Source organism: Rhinichthys klamathensis, unplaced genomic scaffold, assembly GCF_029890125.1.
Source record: "Rhinichthys klamathensis goyatoka isolate OS25496 unplaced genomic scaffold, OSU_Roscu_1.1 h1tg000011l_1, whole genome shotgun sequence".
NCBI classification, from domain to species: Eukaryota; Metazoa; Chordata; class Actinopteri; order Cypriniformes; family Leuciscidae; genus Rhinichthys; species Rhinichthys klamathensis.
The window spans coordinates 12,121,791-12,139,391 of record NW_026606564.1 but is presented as its reverse complement, the minus strand read 5'-3'; the positions used below and the strand labels follow the sequence as shown (position 1 = coordinate 12,139,391).

Sequence of the window (17,601 nt, the reverse complement as noted above, 5' to 3'; positions counted from 1 at the left end):
ACAAAATAAAGTAATTTAATTATTAACTTAATTACAAAACAAGGAAATAGCTCCAACACCACATATAGGCCTAATATTAATATTGCGTAACAATTGTGTAGTGTGTAAAAATGGCTTTTGCTGTTTTATATCTAAGTAGTAAACTATTTCGGATTGGCTGTAATTACATTGCCTGCAGTACAGCTAAAGCTGAAATGTTTAGATTAGGATTAGGCTATTACTTTTAATTCTGTAAGGCATGTCAGCTTTATATTTACAGTATACCTTCTTAGATGTTTTGAAAGGAAATGGCTTCCGGAGTGGTGTGACATATCTCCCCCTCTTTTTTTGCTGCCGTTCTTTCCATCTTTCCTGGTCCACTCTAAATGTCTGCATAAAGTAAAGTTTTGATGGAGGCATTCAATTATAATTTCAATAACTTTGGAGAACTGTTTTAGATACCAATACAAATAATTTGATTACATACAAAATTTAAGTTTCTTTATATTTACTTTCACTTAAACACTTTGATCCAAACCACTTCTAATGAAACTATAATTAAATTATTCAAACCTTTCTTCTAAAAACTCTTTTGGAATCTTCATATTCCTTCAGGAGAGCAGTGTGAGTGGTCTGGTACCGGGCCACAAAATCATCAAGCCTAGTCAGGCGGCCCGAGGGAAATCTAATATGTTTTAAATCCCACTGGCTCTTCTCCATTATGCCCTGGGTTCTGTTGTCCTCTGTTATGTTCTAAGAAATGTATAAAAAAAACAGGTAAATGTTAAACACATTAAGTAATGAGTAATAAAGTCGTGACATGTAAAATATATTATAATTACTTGTCTTGGAAGCTTTCTGAGCGTGTTGAATTTTCGAGAGCACTGCTCATATTGTGGTCCCGTCCCATGTCGTCCAAGGTCCCCTTTGAACAAAAGAATGTAAGTAAAGCCATGTGTTTGATTTGAATAAAACCAAGCAAGATTTTTATATCGATAATAGATATATTGATTAATGATGACAAACCTAGCATTATGCCGGTCCACAATCCAGAATATGGTAGAATGTATTTGCTGAGGTGCTCGATAAGGCCTCTGCAAAAATACACATTCGGCTCTCCAGACCTGTCCAGTGGAGCTTTGGAAATTACATCTTTGCAACGTTTTGCAAATCGGTTGTCTCCATCGATGTCCTTAATGTAATGTAACAATGTGTTATTATTACACAGGTCTGTTTGAAAATTAAAAAAATTACTGACAAAACTTTAACAAGTTTAACCTTTGACCTTTTGATAATGTCGGGGCAGGACATGCCAGACATGTACAGTACTTGGTGCCATGTGTTGTTGAGGTTGTGCTGTTTTGTCCCAAATTTTTTGATAAGTAGTTAAAATTTTTGGAGAGCAGTACAACACAGCCCACCACACAATGAACATAAAAGAACCATCAATGACACATAAAAGGAACATTTATTAAAAATAATGCTATTTTTAAAAAAATATTTTTCACTGTGTTCACTGTCTGTTAATCTTTAGTGTACCCAGCTTTCCCATGTGTTTCTTTGTTTCATCTCATTAATATGTTTGTCTGCTTGGTTACTGATTAATAAGTGTCCTAATTTCATGTGTGTGTATTAGCTCCCTTGTTTTTCTGTGTCTGTTAGTTGTCAAACGTTGTTTAATGTCACAAATGGCCGTGCTAAGTTTCTCCTTATATATCTAATATAGAATTTCTTAATGATCCTAAATCATGTGCTTTATTACTGCTACCAATTGACAATCATACCATAACATATGTTTGAGGCTGTGGATGTTGTGGACTTTATATTTATTATACATTTCTGTCTTGTTATACTAAAATGATGGTGTGTTGTGTTGTTCCAGTGGCAGATAAATATATTTTTTATTTTATTTTATGACAACACACACTTACAAAACACAGTAAAGTTAAGTAATGTCCTTCTGCTATTGTAGAGTATTTACATTACATGTTATTAAATGGTAGTAATGTTCAAATATGTATAATTTTAACCCACTTTTATATCATTGTAAACTAGCTGCACTCCATGGCATTTATCTAAGTACATTTTCACTCAAGAAATTTAACTTCATTAACTTTTCTTTATATTATTTCTTTGATAACAACAGTATACCTTCGCATATTTTTTCAAATTAAAACCATAAATGTTCGAATTCAAATTCAAACTTGGTATTGATATTTACCTCAAAGCTCTCACTTTTGGACTCGGTTGTCTCATCCAATGTCGCTGTTCTCAGCAGCCATGACTGCAGGTTCTTGAAATGTTTATCTACATTGGGACCCGAGGATGGACTGGAGAACACAACTGCAGCACTTTGAACCATGTCGTCTAATTCGATCAGAGTGCTTGCAGTTGTCAGTGCACCGAAGACGTGCATGGCCAGATGGTAGTGGTTTGGCGCACTGTGGAATGTAACAAAAATAATTAGGTTCAAGAATATAACTATGGTCTTCAATGATATATGTTGATAGATGATATATTGTACAACTTGTGTGTATTATATCCAAATCTACACTTGTTATACACTATGTTATATTTGCTGGTCTTTTGTATATTTGTTAAATAGATCATTATTCTATTAATTTCACAGGCAAAGCCAATTTAGGAGAATTCAGAAGCCACACAGCTAACAGAAAATGTGTGCATTTTGATAGTTCAGATCACATTGCCAGTAACATTATTGTTTTTTGGTATTAGGAAAATACAGAGATGTTGCTGTTGTGTTTTTTACACTAGCACATTAATGAAAGGTAATTCATTACACAATCTGTAAAAAGTTTATTGTGCTCTTAGCAAAATGACAGTAAAAGAGGATTGTCACAAACAGTAATTTTTTCAAGTACACAACTTACTACTTTCTGCACATTTCCTTAGCGTTCTTCATAACGTGGCTGAGACAACGATGGAGAATAGGGACTTCAAAATCTGCTTTTTTTCCTTGACCACTTGCTATGTTATAGTAGTGGTCAATGGTGTCTTTCAGATTTTTCTTTGCAAATGACAGGCATATTGCCTGCATCAACACCATTGACCCATCACACAGGACCATGATGGGAGACCGCATACCCTTTTTCCCGAAACACCTTGCCACATCGGTCTGAAACGCCTCAAGGAAATAATTTACTGAGGCAGTGGTGTGATCGCAGGTAAGGTATGTAGCAACAGGTAGTGGAGATGAGTTTTTATGGGGATTCCTGACCACCAACTCATATACATAAAACGGCATCGCTCTTGATATATTTCTATCCCCCTGTGTGACCAAAGAAGAACCCCTTTTGGGTGCAACATCACCTTCTGTAGGACCTCATCCGGACCGCCTTTTTTCTGCTCAATCATTTTTTGAAGACTGATAATTTCATTACTGTGCAGCCGGCTTCTCTTTCGTGCTTCCCACGATATATTTTTCAGGACATTCGGACTTGGAGCCTCATCCCGACAGCCAGACTCCATAACATCTTCGGGTATGTTTGTTAATTTTTCAAGGTACATTGCTCGTGGAAGCTGTCTTTTTAGGTCTTCGCCCAGTGATTTTCTTTCGTGTGCCCTAACAGGTCTTCTTTTCAATTCCGTTAAATTATGAATACTCTTCTCCCCTTGGTAATTTACTATTGCCTTGAGGTCCTCTTCACTGTCCACAGTAACTGTCACTGTGACAGGGCAATCTTCAAATCTACAGTAACCAAGGCAGGAGAATTCAGGGCTTGCATGTAATGAACCCATCACCTTCAGTTTGTGCCTTTTAAAGGCAATTGAACAGTATGGGTTTATGGTCCTCAGACCTTTTGAGATGACATTTGTCCACTGAAGTCCTTTAAAGCTTCTTTCTTTTCTGTTCTTCTTGAGCTTTTCCCAATCACTCCTTTCAATGTAAAAGAATGATGGGTTCTTGGGTAAGTGGATTTTTATAAATCCATCGTCATCAGATGTATTACTCATAGACCCCTAATGAAGAAATAAAATGTTACTATAACATGTATGTATGTCCATTAATTAATTTTTATTTTATTTTATTTTTTTACTTTGGAACATGTAATTCTACAACCTTTGTTTCTGGAACAGTAGTGCAGTCAAACGTGAACACGGACAAATACTTATTTTTTCACATATTGTAATTGTAACATTAACAATAAAAAGGAATAATGTGATGGGAAGTCAATGTAGAACACTAGATTCTTATTATCATAACTTATCTTTCAATTACAAGACAAGGCATATACAGTAGGCACCCAACATTGAATTAACCAAATTAGAAAAAGAGTGAATACTAACTTTCTCTAAAGATTGGCAATATCCTGCGTGCTGTGTTTACAGAAAGTCAAGCAATGTTTGACATTGTACCACTGAAGAAGACAAGCAACCTGTATGAATACAAAGAGTGAAGACTGACCTTCTCTGGAGACTTGTGTCCCTCATCTTCAGCAGCACTTCCACTGGCCACAGATGACAGAGGAGATGTGTTTTTTTCTGCCTGATGCTTTTTGACAAAGTGTATAATGTAATAATGTTGTTTAAATGTAAACATTTCGAAAAGAACCTTGTTAAAATATGACATGCCTGCATCTGTCTTTGAGAAACTCAATATAACATTTATTATTGAATCTCATTAGCAAGATTTATTATACACATACATACAGTATATATATATATATATATATATATATATATATATATATATATATATATATATATATATATATATTTGTGTGTGTGCTCACCTTATGAAAAACATTTTGCAAACAATAGCGATTGTTTTTAGTGTTTGCAATGGCAAGTGCAATGCACACTTGTCCCCAGAAGCCGTCTTTATTTGTAATGTTATCATCATAGTCGCTGACTTTCTTTTTCAGGACCTCAACTGTCTCCACAATTTCATGGTCTACTATATGTATGGTTTTGTTCTATTGGGGAAATAATGCATAAAAAAAATGACATAGTTATACATAGTTATTCAACTAAGTGTAATTGCACAGATGGATAGTTAATTGCATTACTCACCCCAAATAACTTGAATGAGTGTACTCTGGTTAAAATCAAAAAAGGAAGAAATTAGGATGACAAACACACACACACACACACACACACACACACACACACACACACAAACACGCAGAAACACACACACACACACAAATATAAATAAATATCATTGCTGTAAAAATGTAGAATACTGTTCTGAAGAAACCATTTATAAATGAATATTACACACTTTTGACATTAAAGTAACTACTATTAACAAACAAGATAAAACAATTTCTAACAATACGTTGCCGTGTCGTAGTTTACATTTAGAAAATTACTATTATTTATTTATTACTAATCTATTAATTACATATAAAAAATTGGATAAACAGGATCATAATACTTGTGTTTTATACATAATGCATCATTGATGTAAATTTAATAAACTTATAAAATATAATAAGCCCATTTATAATGACTGTCTATAATCTGTATATTAAAGAGAAAACATCACACAAAAAAAGTTTAAATGACTTCAGATTGTATTTAAGAATTCTCAGGTGTTTCTCTTTAAAATAATGTTCAAAATATATAGTAATTTTGTAATATTTGAGTCATTGTTATTAGGTTAACACCATGATCTTCACTTTATACTAAATTATAGCCTACATTAAACATTACACATAAATTATGAACCTACAGTTTAGTCCTCAAGGATTAGATAACAGTAAACTACTAACCCGACTATAACATATAGCCTAATAATTCGTAAATCTAAACCTAATAATTCAATTTTTTTGTTAATAAACAGTAGTTACTACAGTGTTAATAGTAGGCTAGGCTACTCATTTGCGCTGCTCATTTGCTCCTTTGAAAAAAAAAATTAAACTCACTTTACATAGACAATAATTTTTTAGAGTTGCTGTAAAGCCCAAACAATATCTGTCCTTTGACTTTCATATTTTCACTATAAAATTTACTGTATTCACTTTGAAATCCGTAGGAAGCGCTATATAAACAAAGATGACTTGACTTGAATAGTTTTTCTTTGATGATTGCCTGTAATCGTATTGTTAATTTCGCACTGTAATTGATAGTAAAACCAAAGACTGCCCTAAGTAAAACATTTCCTTTTTAGTATTCAGTAGACACTTTACTGTATAATAAACATTGCATGACATTAGACAGACATCAGAGAAATAACATGTTAGCCTAGAATAGATTGTTGAATTGTGCTAAGGCTAATTGATTTAACATGCATATGGCTAATGGTGTGTGTGGCAAAAAAAAATGGCAAAAAAATTACGGTGATGAGTAAGGTTACTCAATGTGCAAATAAATCCAGGTGTTTATAGTAAATGGGGATTCTATATTTAATAAAAATATGCAGTCACCCTTTCTTCCTCGGCATCTTTCCAGTCATCAGATGGTGCAAGTACGGTTTGTGTTGTTCATCAAGAAACAGCAATAGCTTACTGTCATCGCACGGTTGTTTTGTCAGTGTAGGTGCATTAGGCCTCGCAGGTGCCTGTTTAAAACGTATCAGGTAACATATTTGCTGTTTTGACATTGCACTACGTTGCAAAGTGTAATTTTAAACATATATACTTTAGACATAATAACCATTTAATAAGAATATTATGGCGATCATAGAGGTCAACTCTCAGGTAGACAGTACTGTAATAAAATATCTTTTATTTTCAAGATATATTTGTAATGGTAAAATAATCAAAGTTACTTAATTTTGCATTACTGCTGCTGTTATGTTTTCAACGGAAAATGTTGCAGTTAAATGTTTTATTTTATTTTATTACAAGTTAAAAGTAAAAAGTAAAAAGTAAAAAATGAAAATCTTTGATAAGAAGTTACAAGGAGGATGGGTCTTAACGCTTTATATTTTCAAACTATTAACCAGACATTCAAAATTAACTTGATTAAGTATTGTATTTCGAACAATAGTTTACCCTAGTTTTGGATCCCTAATTTAATCTTTAAACAATGTGGTGACCTTAAATTCTTATTATCTTGTAATTTTAAGTGCAGCAAATTACATATTAAACTCTCAAATTTTCAAAAAACAAGCTCTTGAGTCCTGGAAGATTGCTTTCAAACATAATTTCTCCCCACACACGTGTATTATTTGGATTAATGAAAATTTACTGTGTGGTAACAAGTCTCTTTTTTTTCAAAGAATGGGTGGATCAAAATATTCTTTTTGTTTCTGATTTGTTTAGTGCTCAAGGAGACCTTCTTTCCTTATGATTGTATGTCCCTAAAAAGTGTTATGATTTCTGTAAGAGATTTTAATAAGGTGACTGAAAGCATTCCTGTAAGTGTTAGAACCTTGTTTAAAGCGCATTTAAGTTACAACCGTTTAAACAAGTTTATTCTTGCATTCAGTGATGTTAATATATTAGATAAAAAATGCAACAACTTCTTTATTAGGAATGCTCTTTCTTCAACTTCAAGAATTCTTCCTAAAGCTTGTTCTAAATAGAGTATCTGTTATCTAAACTCTGATTTGAATTACTTATGGGCTTTTTCTCACAATCTTTTTATTCCTAATAAAATAAAAGAACTACATTTCAAAACTGTTCATAGATATTACTCTTGTAACCTATTTTTGAGCAGGTTTTCTGAGAATGTTTCTTCTTTATGCTCCTTTTGCAATATTGAAGAAGAATCTATTCTACATTTATTTAATCAATTCCCATTTTCTAAATCTTTCTGGTCAGATGTTACCTTGTTACTTTTTTTGCAGTTGCAACAAATTGGTAAAAATTTCAAATTCTATAACTTTTTTTTATCAGATTTTCATTCTAATTATGTTTTTTTAATTATACTGTATTTTTGCTTTGTCTTCTGGGCAAGTTTCATCTTCACAAAGCCAGAACCATTCATTGTAAGCCGGATTTTAGAATGTTCTCACCTGATATAAACTCTCTTTTTCCTTCTTTTAAATATCTTTCAAAACCTTTAAACTCTAAGGTTTCTAAAACACATAATATTCTTGAGTCTATTGTAAAGAACCTTTAATTTGTTATTTTAACAAATTGTAATATTGAATTGTTTTGTATAACCTAATGCAATCTATTTTGATGTCGGTAACCCCTCTCTTATTGTTATTATATTATATTATATTTATTTATTTATTTCATCTTATTTTTTTCTCTTCTGTTCTCTGGTATTGTTATAGTTTTTTTTTTTTGCTTTAATTTGCAATATATATATATATATATATATATATATATATATATATATTTAAATGTACATTTACAAACTGTAATGTTAAGTGAGCAATTTTAGTAATAAACTAATCAAATTACCAGCCCCCCCCCCCCAAAAATTTTTTTTAAAATAATTTACCACTTTTACCATCATTTAGCTTCCAATCCTGAAACGATTTTTTATGCCCCCCTCTGGTGGTCAACAGCTACCACCAGTCCAAATTGGCATATGCATAAAACCATAACAGTGGTTTCCTTAATTAAGCATATGAACAGTATGCTTTAATTATGTAGTTTAAAAAATAAATATCCATCACAAAACAGATTGGGAGAATCACAAGAATCAAAATAAGGAACACATGCAAAAGTAAACTGAGTAGCTACTTCAGCACCAAGGACAGCATAATTGATTTGTGTAGAGCATGGATATGTGTTTATTATATGATGTTTTGTGAGTAAAAGTCAGAAAGATAGAAGAAAGCTAATAAGGACATAAAGAAATACATTTGCATGATGAAGAAACATTAAAAACAGTGTTGCACCAATATTTATTATTATTATTATTATTATTACTACAAGAGGGGAACGAAACCCACTTGGGTTTATGAGCTCCACTCCACTTACATAAATAAACAACCAAACAAAACAAACAAAAAAAGAAGAAAAAGACAAGATAAAGTCCCGCAAACAGATAAATTGAATAATAAAAAAGGGAAAAAACATTTTATCAGAAACCTGATTATCCTTTTAACTGAAAGTTGATGTTGAAGAGTTATGATAAAAGAAAATCAAAAGGGAAGAGCAACATGTGAAGTAAACTATAACCAGATGCAGTCATAATAAAATCAAAAGGTCTTTCAACTGTTTTTTTTTAAAGACAGACAAATAAGACATAGATCTTAGGGACAAAATTAATTTACTCCATAATTGAGGACCTCTAAAGCTGAGGTCAGTTTTATACTGTAGCCTGAAGTTCTAGAAAACGGTAAGACAAGATTTATTGCACTATGCCTTGTTTGATGGATATGAGTATTTGAAATTAAAGTGAAAAAGTGTTGTAAAGTTGTTGGAAAGTCTTCTCTCTTGTAAATAAACTTATGAATAAATAAGCATGATAAGTAAACATTGACATTCTCAATTGGTAAAATCTTGTATCTAAGAAATAGTGGTGCTGAAGGAGCATATTTAGACGAGTAAAAAATCATCCGTAAGAACTTCTTTTGGATTTTAGAAATTTTTGCCACATAAGTGGGAAAAGTAAGGAAAGTAAGTAATATTCGACTGACAAACAGTGACATTTATATTGCAGAAATTAATGTCCACCACTGAGAGATTTGTGTCAACTAATATTTTTAATGGATAGACACAAGCACAAAGGGAATATGAACAAAAGTCTCTTCTGGGCCTTGTTCACAACTGAGAGGATATAATTGTTCAACTTGAGATCATGGAAGACACTGCAACGGTGTAATTTACATCATCTGCACTTGCTTAGGCACTGTTGTAACAGAAACAGAAAAACAGACAAATTAATGTTTTTTTTATCATCAATGACAGAAAAAAGAAGTATTGAAGGCCATTTATTTTGTAAAACAACATCAGAATGTCCTGAAACTTTGCAGGGGACACGTTGAGAAGGTGTCCTCTCCATCTGAGGTGGAATTGGTCTGTGCAAATTAGGACTTTTATTTTTATGATTTTCTGAATGTATGGAGACAACAGGTAGGCCTAATATATGAGTTTTGGGGGCTCTTATTTTGTAAAACAACATCAGAATGTCCTGAAACTTTGCAGGGGACACGTTGAGAAGGTGTCCTCTCCATCTGAGGTGGAATTGGTCTGTGCAAATTAGGACTTTTATTTTTATGATTTTCTGAATGTATGGAGACAACAGGTAGGCCTAATATATGAGTTTTGGGGGCTCTTATTTTGTAAAACAACATCAGAATGTCCTGAAACTTTGCAGGGGACACGTTGAGAAGGTGTCCTCTCCATCTGAGGTGGAATTGGTCTGTGCAAATTAGGACTTTTATTTTTATGATTTTATGAATGTATGGAGACAATAGGTAGGCCTAATATATGAGTTTTGGGGGCTCTTATTTTGTAAAACAACATCAGAATGTCCTGAAACTTTGCAGGGGACACGTTGACAAGGTGTCCTCTCCATCTGAGGTGGAATTGGTCTGTTGAAATTAGGACTTTTATTATTATGATTTTCTGAATGTATGGAGACAACAGGTAGGCCTAATATATGAGTTTTGGGGGCTCTTATTTTGTAAAACAACATCAGATAGATAGATAGATAGATAGATAGATAGATAGATAGACAGACAGACAGACAGACAGACAGACAGACAGACGGACGGACTAACTGAAATAGCCTTCGCTGGAAGAATGGTTGACTGAATGGTTTCAGAATGGTTGACGGTCTTACCGTAATACCTAGTGTATAAGCGCATAGAGAAATATAGGGGCGGCTAGTTTGACCGCTCATTTCGAGGTGGAGGCTGGCTTGACTGCAGTCTAAAACTTAGAGTTTTTCTCATTTTTTAATTAAGGTAATAAGATTTTTTATTCCTCTTTTTAGTCAACTTTAGCATGGGTGTGTTCACTTATTAAGCAGTGTGTGTGTGTATAATTGAATCGCAATTTTAACCAGAAAAATCTACAATGCATGCCCAAAGTCGTGCAGCCATATAATTTCTCTTGATATCAGCATGTTCACAGGTGTTTATTAGGGATGCACGATATAGGATTTTGGCCGATATTCGATAAGCCGATATTTTCAGACTAATTTTGCCCGATGCCGATACCGATATATTTGTTTGTTTTTTTTAAGTGCAAAAAAAGCTTATTAAAGCTTCTATTAAAGTTCTCAGTCAAGAGCAGTGAGTGATTTCCTCTTTGTGTTTTGTTGTTTTATTAACATTAACGAGATAGTTCTCCCCAAAATTTAAATTGTCATCATTTACTCTCTCAAGTTTCTTTCTTCTGTTGAAATCATAAAAGTTATTTGGAAGAATGTGGCTAACCAAACAGTTGCTGTACTTCAGTGACTTCCATAGTATATTTAAGCACAAGAAAGAAATGAATACAGGTTTGGAACAACATTAGAGTGAGTAAATAATGACAGAATTTTTATTTCTGGGTGCAGTATCTCTTTAAGGACAAGCGGCAGCATATTATACTGTCTCTTTAAGAACTGCACGCGACGCGTCTAATATACACGCATTTGACAAGCAGATTTTCTCTGTTTGCTTTCACTTTAGACATAACCAACTTTGTTTATGTAAACCGTGTGTGTATTTGACAGTATCAGCGCAATAAGACTCGAAAGATTAGTCCAGTATGCAGACTCTGTGACAGGCTTTTAGTTCCTGCGAGCGTCGGGTGTAACGCGCTCAGAAAAGCGGATGTTAGAACAGCGCATCAGCACGTGAATGATATGTTTACCTAGCAAGACTTTGACGCACATGCAAATAATGAACTTTTGTGAATTGCGGTGTCCCGTGACCGTGAGTGTAACTCTACCTCTGCGTTTACATCTGATGTGATGTGAATGTACGTCGCGTTGTACAGTATGTTGAGATGAAGGCGCCAGAATTGAACTGATAGAATGCACGATACTAGGGGTGGGCGGTATGACCAAAATTCTATTTCACGGTATGACTAATTTTATTTCACGGTAACGATATATTTCACGATATAGTTATTAGCTATTCTCGAAAAATCGTCAAAAAGGGCTTCGTATAATAAATAAACCCAAATACTTTAGAAATAAAAAGTACTTCACATTGTTTTCTGTTTCTCTTATTTGGTAAATTATTTCTTTGGTAAACTATTTAGATAGCTAAATATAAACAAAACACACTCATCAACTTTTAGATGAACTGCCCCCAACTGATTGATATTAAATACAACTCATAGGTGCAATTAAACTTTAAATAAAGTGTTTCTGAATAATTTTTCAATCTCATGTTATGCTTTACTTCATCAATCAGTTTATAATATCTGAATATTTTATATTGAACTATTCTATTCATGATAAATTAGTTATTTCCTTTTAATTTTGTAGGATAGTAATACTAGTTATGTTTAAATGTGTTCCCCGGTACATTTTTGCCATGTCTGCTTAGGCTACACTGCGTTTTTAAGGGGCTTGTTTTGCTCTTTTTGTGATATCTGGCAACCCGTCACCCTGCGCTTTAATCAATAGAAGTTCAGAAGTGACTAGAAGGAGAGCAGCAGTTTGAAAACCGAACAGCAGCTACTGTTAGTGTTGACAAAGTAGCCTAGTTTAAATTATACACACCTTGTAACTGCGTCATTATTTGACCATAGCCCGGTGAACACCGCGCTCCCTCAGTGCGTGTGCACGCGCGTGCGCGTCTTCTGCATCAGTAAAATGCGATCGGTTAATTTGAGTGTCAAGTTGTAATCACGTATCGAATCAAAGGAAGATTTTATCAGCTGGTTCAGTGGCCAATTGTTTGGAGTTAGAAATATATAACTCGCGATGCATATTTAGTAATTTTGCCTCAGATAGGCTACAGGATTACACATTCACTTTAACAAGCAGGTTACACATTACCACGGGCGGCAAACTGTTTGCGTGTTTTAAAACTATAAGAGACGGAAAGATGCTGATAACTATACATTATTTAAGGTTATTTCTATTCGTTATGATATTGATGAACTGTTGTTGTCCAGCTTTCCCCGTTGCGAGCGTGCATGCACTAATCTGTAGCCTGGGTGCTGCACTGCTCTAGTGACTGCTGCGCCTTTCCCCCCGAAAATATCACGTTAACAACAACAACAACCCTTTAGAAAATGTCATTCCTTTGTGGATCCTCTTGATCTGCTTTCTCCGTGTTTCTTTTTACAATTCTCAGTGTTTCAGTCTCACGCACGTTGGACGCGAGTTTACCACGCCCACTTATTTGCATGTCGCGGTATACACGGAATAAAAAAATCCGTTACGGTTGACATTTTCTACCGCGGTAACGATATATACCGTCATACCGCCCAGCCCTACACGATACTATGATTTTTCTTCAAAAGCAGATCGTGGAGACATCAATCAAAAACCGTGAGACGCACACCCCTAGTTGGAAGTTTAAGTTGCTGGCGCTCATGCTTCGTTCGCGTCACGTGCGCATAGGAAACACGCCACCCTATCGGCAAGGCTCATCGGCAGAAATATTCATATCGGCCGATGCCGATGATGGTCATTTTAAGCTTTTATCGGCCGATACCGATGTTGTCCCGATATCATCGTGCATCCCTAGTGTTTTTTTTTTTTTTTTACAGGGAGGAGATGCCACTGATGAGTCCTGCTAAGTTCAACATTCACAGGAGACTGTACGTGAACATGGTAAAATGAAAAATCAAACACCTTGGAAATGACAGGTATGTACTATTTTTCAGGAATGGGACAATGTTGTGTGACTGTTCAAGCTTCTGTCTTTAGATCAGTGTGTTTACTAATGTGCTTTTTTGTCCTTTGTTGTGTATCTTTGGATTATGTTGTGTTGTAAATAAATACAAACAATCTAAAAGCCATTCTTTTTTAAATCTCCTCATTCTTTGTGCAAGGCTCCTCGTAATGATAGGGCCTGATAGCACCTAATAGGGCCATTATGGGAGGGTCTTTGTCTTTCTCAGGTGTGAAATTCCATACATATTGAGAGATCACGCCTCCTCGCATAAAGCTTTCTCAAACAAAACACGTCATACACATTCTAAAAGACTTTATTGACTTATCTGAATGAGTAGTCAGGATGATTCTCACATACACTCTAAACAAAAATGGTGCTAAATAGCACCATTGGCTTGTAATCATAGGGGAACCATAGCACTTATATTTAAAGGTGCTACACAGCACCTTTGTCAAATGGTGCCATATAGAACCATAAGAGGTGCCATATAAAACCTTGATTGTTTACAATTGCTTCAATAAAAATGGTGCTCAACAGTGGTTATTTGGAACCTCTTTTGGTACTGTATGGCACTTAAGAAGCTTTATAGCACATTTGTCAAATGGTGCTATATAGAACCTTTTTCCCCCCTTTTTTTTGAGGTAGTAGGGGCCATTATCATCCCAGATACTACAATTGATGAGTCAATATATTCTTCTAAATTACACTTTTACTTACCAAATCGTGGATTGAAAGATTCAAAATCCTGTACAAAACCTTACTGAGAAACAAAATACATTACACTTTCAAAACAGTTTAAATAATTTATTTCAGTTGCAAATATAATCAATGCTTTTTAACATTAACACTGGCTAACGGAGTTGTATACTCTGAAAAAAAAAAATAGAAATTGGAACTGGAAGAGGCCCAGAAAAGAGAAAAAGAGAGAGACTCTGGTCTATGCACAGATTGAGTTGTACACCCTTTTAATCGTGACAGGAAGTCCAGCTGCATCCTTCATTTTTAAAACAACGCACTCCAAAAAGGTCCGTGTCTTTTTCAGTCCTTTAGGACAGGGTTTCTCAACCGGTGGGTCGCGACCCACAAGTGGGTCGTTGATAATTCTGTAGGGGGTCGCAAGACTTCAGTGTTCACTACCACAGCCAATCAGTGGGCTTCACAATAGGCTCATTGCAATACGTGCAAGTGCAACAAAATAATCCGTTAGTAAACGCATTGGCGGCTCAATCGGACTAAAAAGCCTTAACACCTAATCATATAAATGCGCACAGATTGAAACAAAAGTTGTAAACATAGCCAGTCCTCCAATGAATCTGATTTTCGAATGTCGTACTGTCTTCATTATTGCCGTGGCTTCTAACGCTGTATTTCAACTATCCTATCAAAATAATTTATTATTGCCGCGAAAGGCTCTTATTGGACAAGGTCATACTCTATTTACATAATGTTACTAGCCCTACCTGCTATGCCAGACCTTATTATTAAATTATACGCAGCCACGGTCTGTTAGCTTGACAAAATGCATCCGTTTTTTAAAAGAAAAAAAGCAGAAGGTTCGGAAACTCCTTCAACTTCAAAGGCAGCAAAATGTAAACAACGCAAGTACAACCCGGACTATATTAAATATGGATTTACTTCTTCGGATGAAAAACCACAGTGTGTCGAGTGTGGTGAGGTCTTGGCAAATGAGTCCATGAAGCCATCCAAACTTGAACGTCACCTACAGACTAAACATCCAACATGTGTGGGTAAACCTGTGGATTACTTTGTACGAAAGCGAGACCTACTTAAAAGACAGCAAAATAGTATTGTGTCGCTCACAATAGCTTCAAAAAGCACCCTGAAGGCAAGTTATCTGGCAGCTGGCCATATCGCCCGTGCTAAGAAATCATTTAATATTGGTGAAGAGCTAGTTATCCCATGTGCAGTTGACATGTGCCGCGAGGTACTAGGGGAAAGTGCTGCTAGCAAAATAAAAGAAATCCCACTCTCCAACGACACTTTCTCCAGACGGATTATAGACATGAGCGATGATATTGAAACGCAACTTTTGGATCGAGTGCGAGCAAGCCCCTTGTTTGCCATTCAAATCGACGAATCAACAGATATTTCAAAGATGGCTTTATTGCTTGCATTTGTACGCTACAACTGCGAAGGTGCAACACATGAGGATCTACTGATGTGTAATGAGCTCTCGACACGGACGACAGCAGATGAGTGTTTCAATTGTCTTGATGACTATTTCACAAAGAATGGCCTGGTTTGGAAAAATTGCGTAGGTATTTGCACGGATGGCGCAGCCGCAATGACAGGCAAACATAGTGGTGTTGTGAGAAATTTTTTGGACAGAGCACCCGAGGCGACGTGGGTTCACTGCTTTTTACACCGTGAAAGCCTTGCAGCCAAAGAAATGTCAGTGCCCTTAAATGAGGTAATGGACATTGCTGTCAAAACAATTAATTTAGTGAAGAACAGTGCTCTCAGTTCCCGCTTGTTTTCAATTTTGTGCGACCAGCTGGAATCAGACCACCGCCAGTTGTTATATCATAGTGAAATTAGGTGGCTCTCGCGAGGAAAAGCTCTTAATCGTCTTTTCGAAATGCGCAAGCAGGTGCACACATTTCTGGAGGAGAAACGGTCTCCCCTGGCAAAGCATTATACGGAGCCTGAATTTCTCAGGAAACTGGCATACATGTCCGATATATTTGACCAGCTAAACCTATCCTTTCAGGGGAGAAACAACAGTGTTTTCTTGATGGCTGACAAAATTGAAGCATTCAAACGGAAGTTGGTATTGTGGGAGAAGAGAGTGCAGGAGAACATTTTTGACATGTTTCCTAACCTCACTGATGTTCTGCAGGAATTCCCTCACATCAGCACCGACATACAGAGAATTGTCCGGGAACACCTGACCAGATTAACACAGAAATTCTCTGATTATTTCCCCAACGACCGAAGAGTTGGGAATGCGTGGATTCGCGATCCTTTTTCAGTAGATCCAAGTGATGTGGATGTTGTACTCCCCATTAATTTGCAAACACAGTTAGTGGAACTTGCATCTGACGGAAGCCTGCAGCTTGCTTTTCGCAAAACAGACCTGAGCTCATTCTGGATTCAGACCAGACACGAAATCCTGAACTCGCAGAACGTGCAACGAAGTTTCTCTTGCCATTTAGCACTACCTATCTTTGCGAATCAGGAATTTCAACAGTGACTGCAACGAAAACAAAAAGCAGGAATAGGCTGACAACAGCTAGTTTGTGTGCGACGCTACGAGTCGCAATTTCCCAAATTCCACCGCGTCTGGATATGATTATTTCAGAGCGGCAGTCCCAAGTGTCACATTAACTTGAGCAAAAAAAAAAAAAATCTGTTTGCCTCATAGTCTTGTCTATTGAAAATGTTTCTGTGTTTTTGTGAAATTAATTATAATAAACATAGGCAGACGGAGTAGTAGCCTATATATCTAAGAGGCATTTCAGTTAATGTTTACCTTATCCCAGGTATTGCCCTTGTACTTATTTATTCTATTTGCTTCTTTCTCTTTTATCTCCTTTTTTTTCTTCTGTCTTAATTGTTTATATTTCTCATATATTCTTTTTTTATTTTTTATTAATGGAATATGATGTGTTGACCTGCCAAGGGACTACAGATGATAGCTTTTCTGCTAACTCTGGCGCATTTACATTTTGAGTGATGTCAATTGATGTGCATTGTCCCTTTAAAAAAAAAAAAAAAAAAAAATTATTTCCAGCCTTAGTGGGTCGTATGACTGGCATACGAAAAAAAAGTGGGTCGCAGTAGGCAAAAGGTTGAGAAACCCTGCTTTAGGATACTGGATCCCAAACAGAAAATATACACAAAGGACGAGGCCCAATGCCATTGAGATGTCCTCACTCTCCTCTGTAATTGACTGGCCATCCAACATGATGACAATGTGGTCGTACTGCATGGGATGA

The 17,601-nt window shown here is 35.5% G+C and overlaps 1 protein-coding gene and 1 long non-coding RNA gene across 2 annotated transcripts; one reads left to right on the top strand and one right to left on the bottom strand.

The window, feature by feature from the left end:
- Positions 1–274: 274 nt before the first annotated feature.
- On the bottom strand, positions 275–2,583 carry LOC130099769 (uncharacterized). The gene is made up of 3 exons (XR_008808455.1): positions 2,201–2,583; positions 1,006–1,171; positions 275–904 (listed from the first exon to the last, which is right to left on the bottom strand). It is a non-coding gene; the product is annotated as an uncharacterized LOC130099769 (long non-coding RNA).
- Positions 2,584–15,575: 12,992 nt separating this feature from the next.
- LOC130095723 (SCAN domain-containing protein 3-like) lies at positions 15,576–16,856 on the top strand. Its single transcript, XM_056262489.1, has one exon. It carries the CDS (start codon positions 15,576–15,578, stop codon positions 16,854–16,856), a length of 1,281 nt encoding a protein of 426 aa, XP_056118464.1.
- Positions 16,857–17,601: the final 745 nt, after the last annotated feature.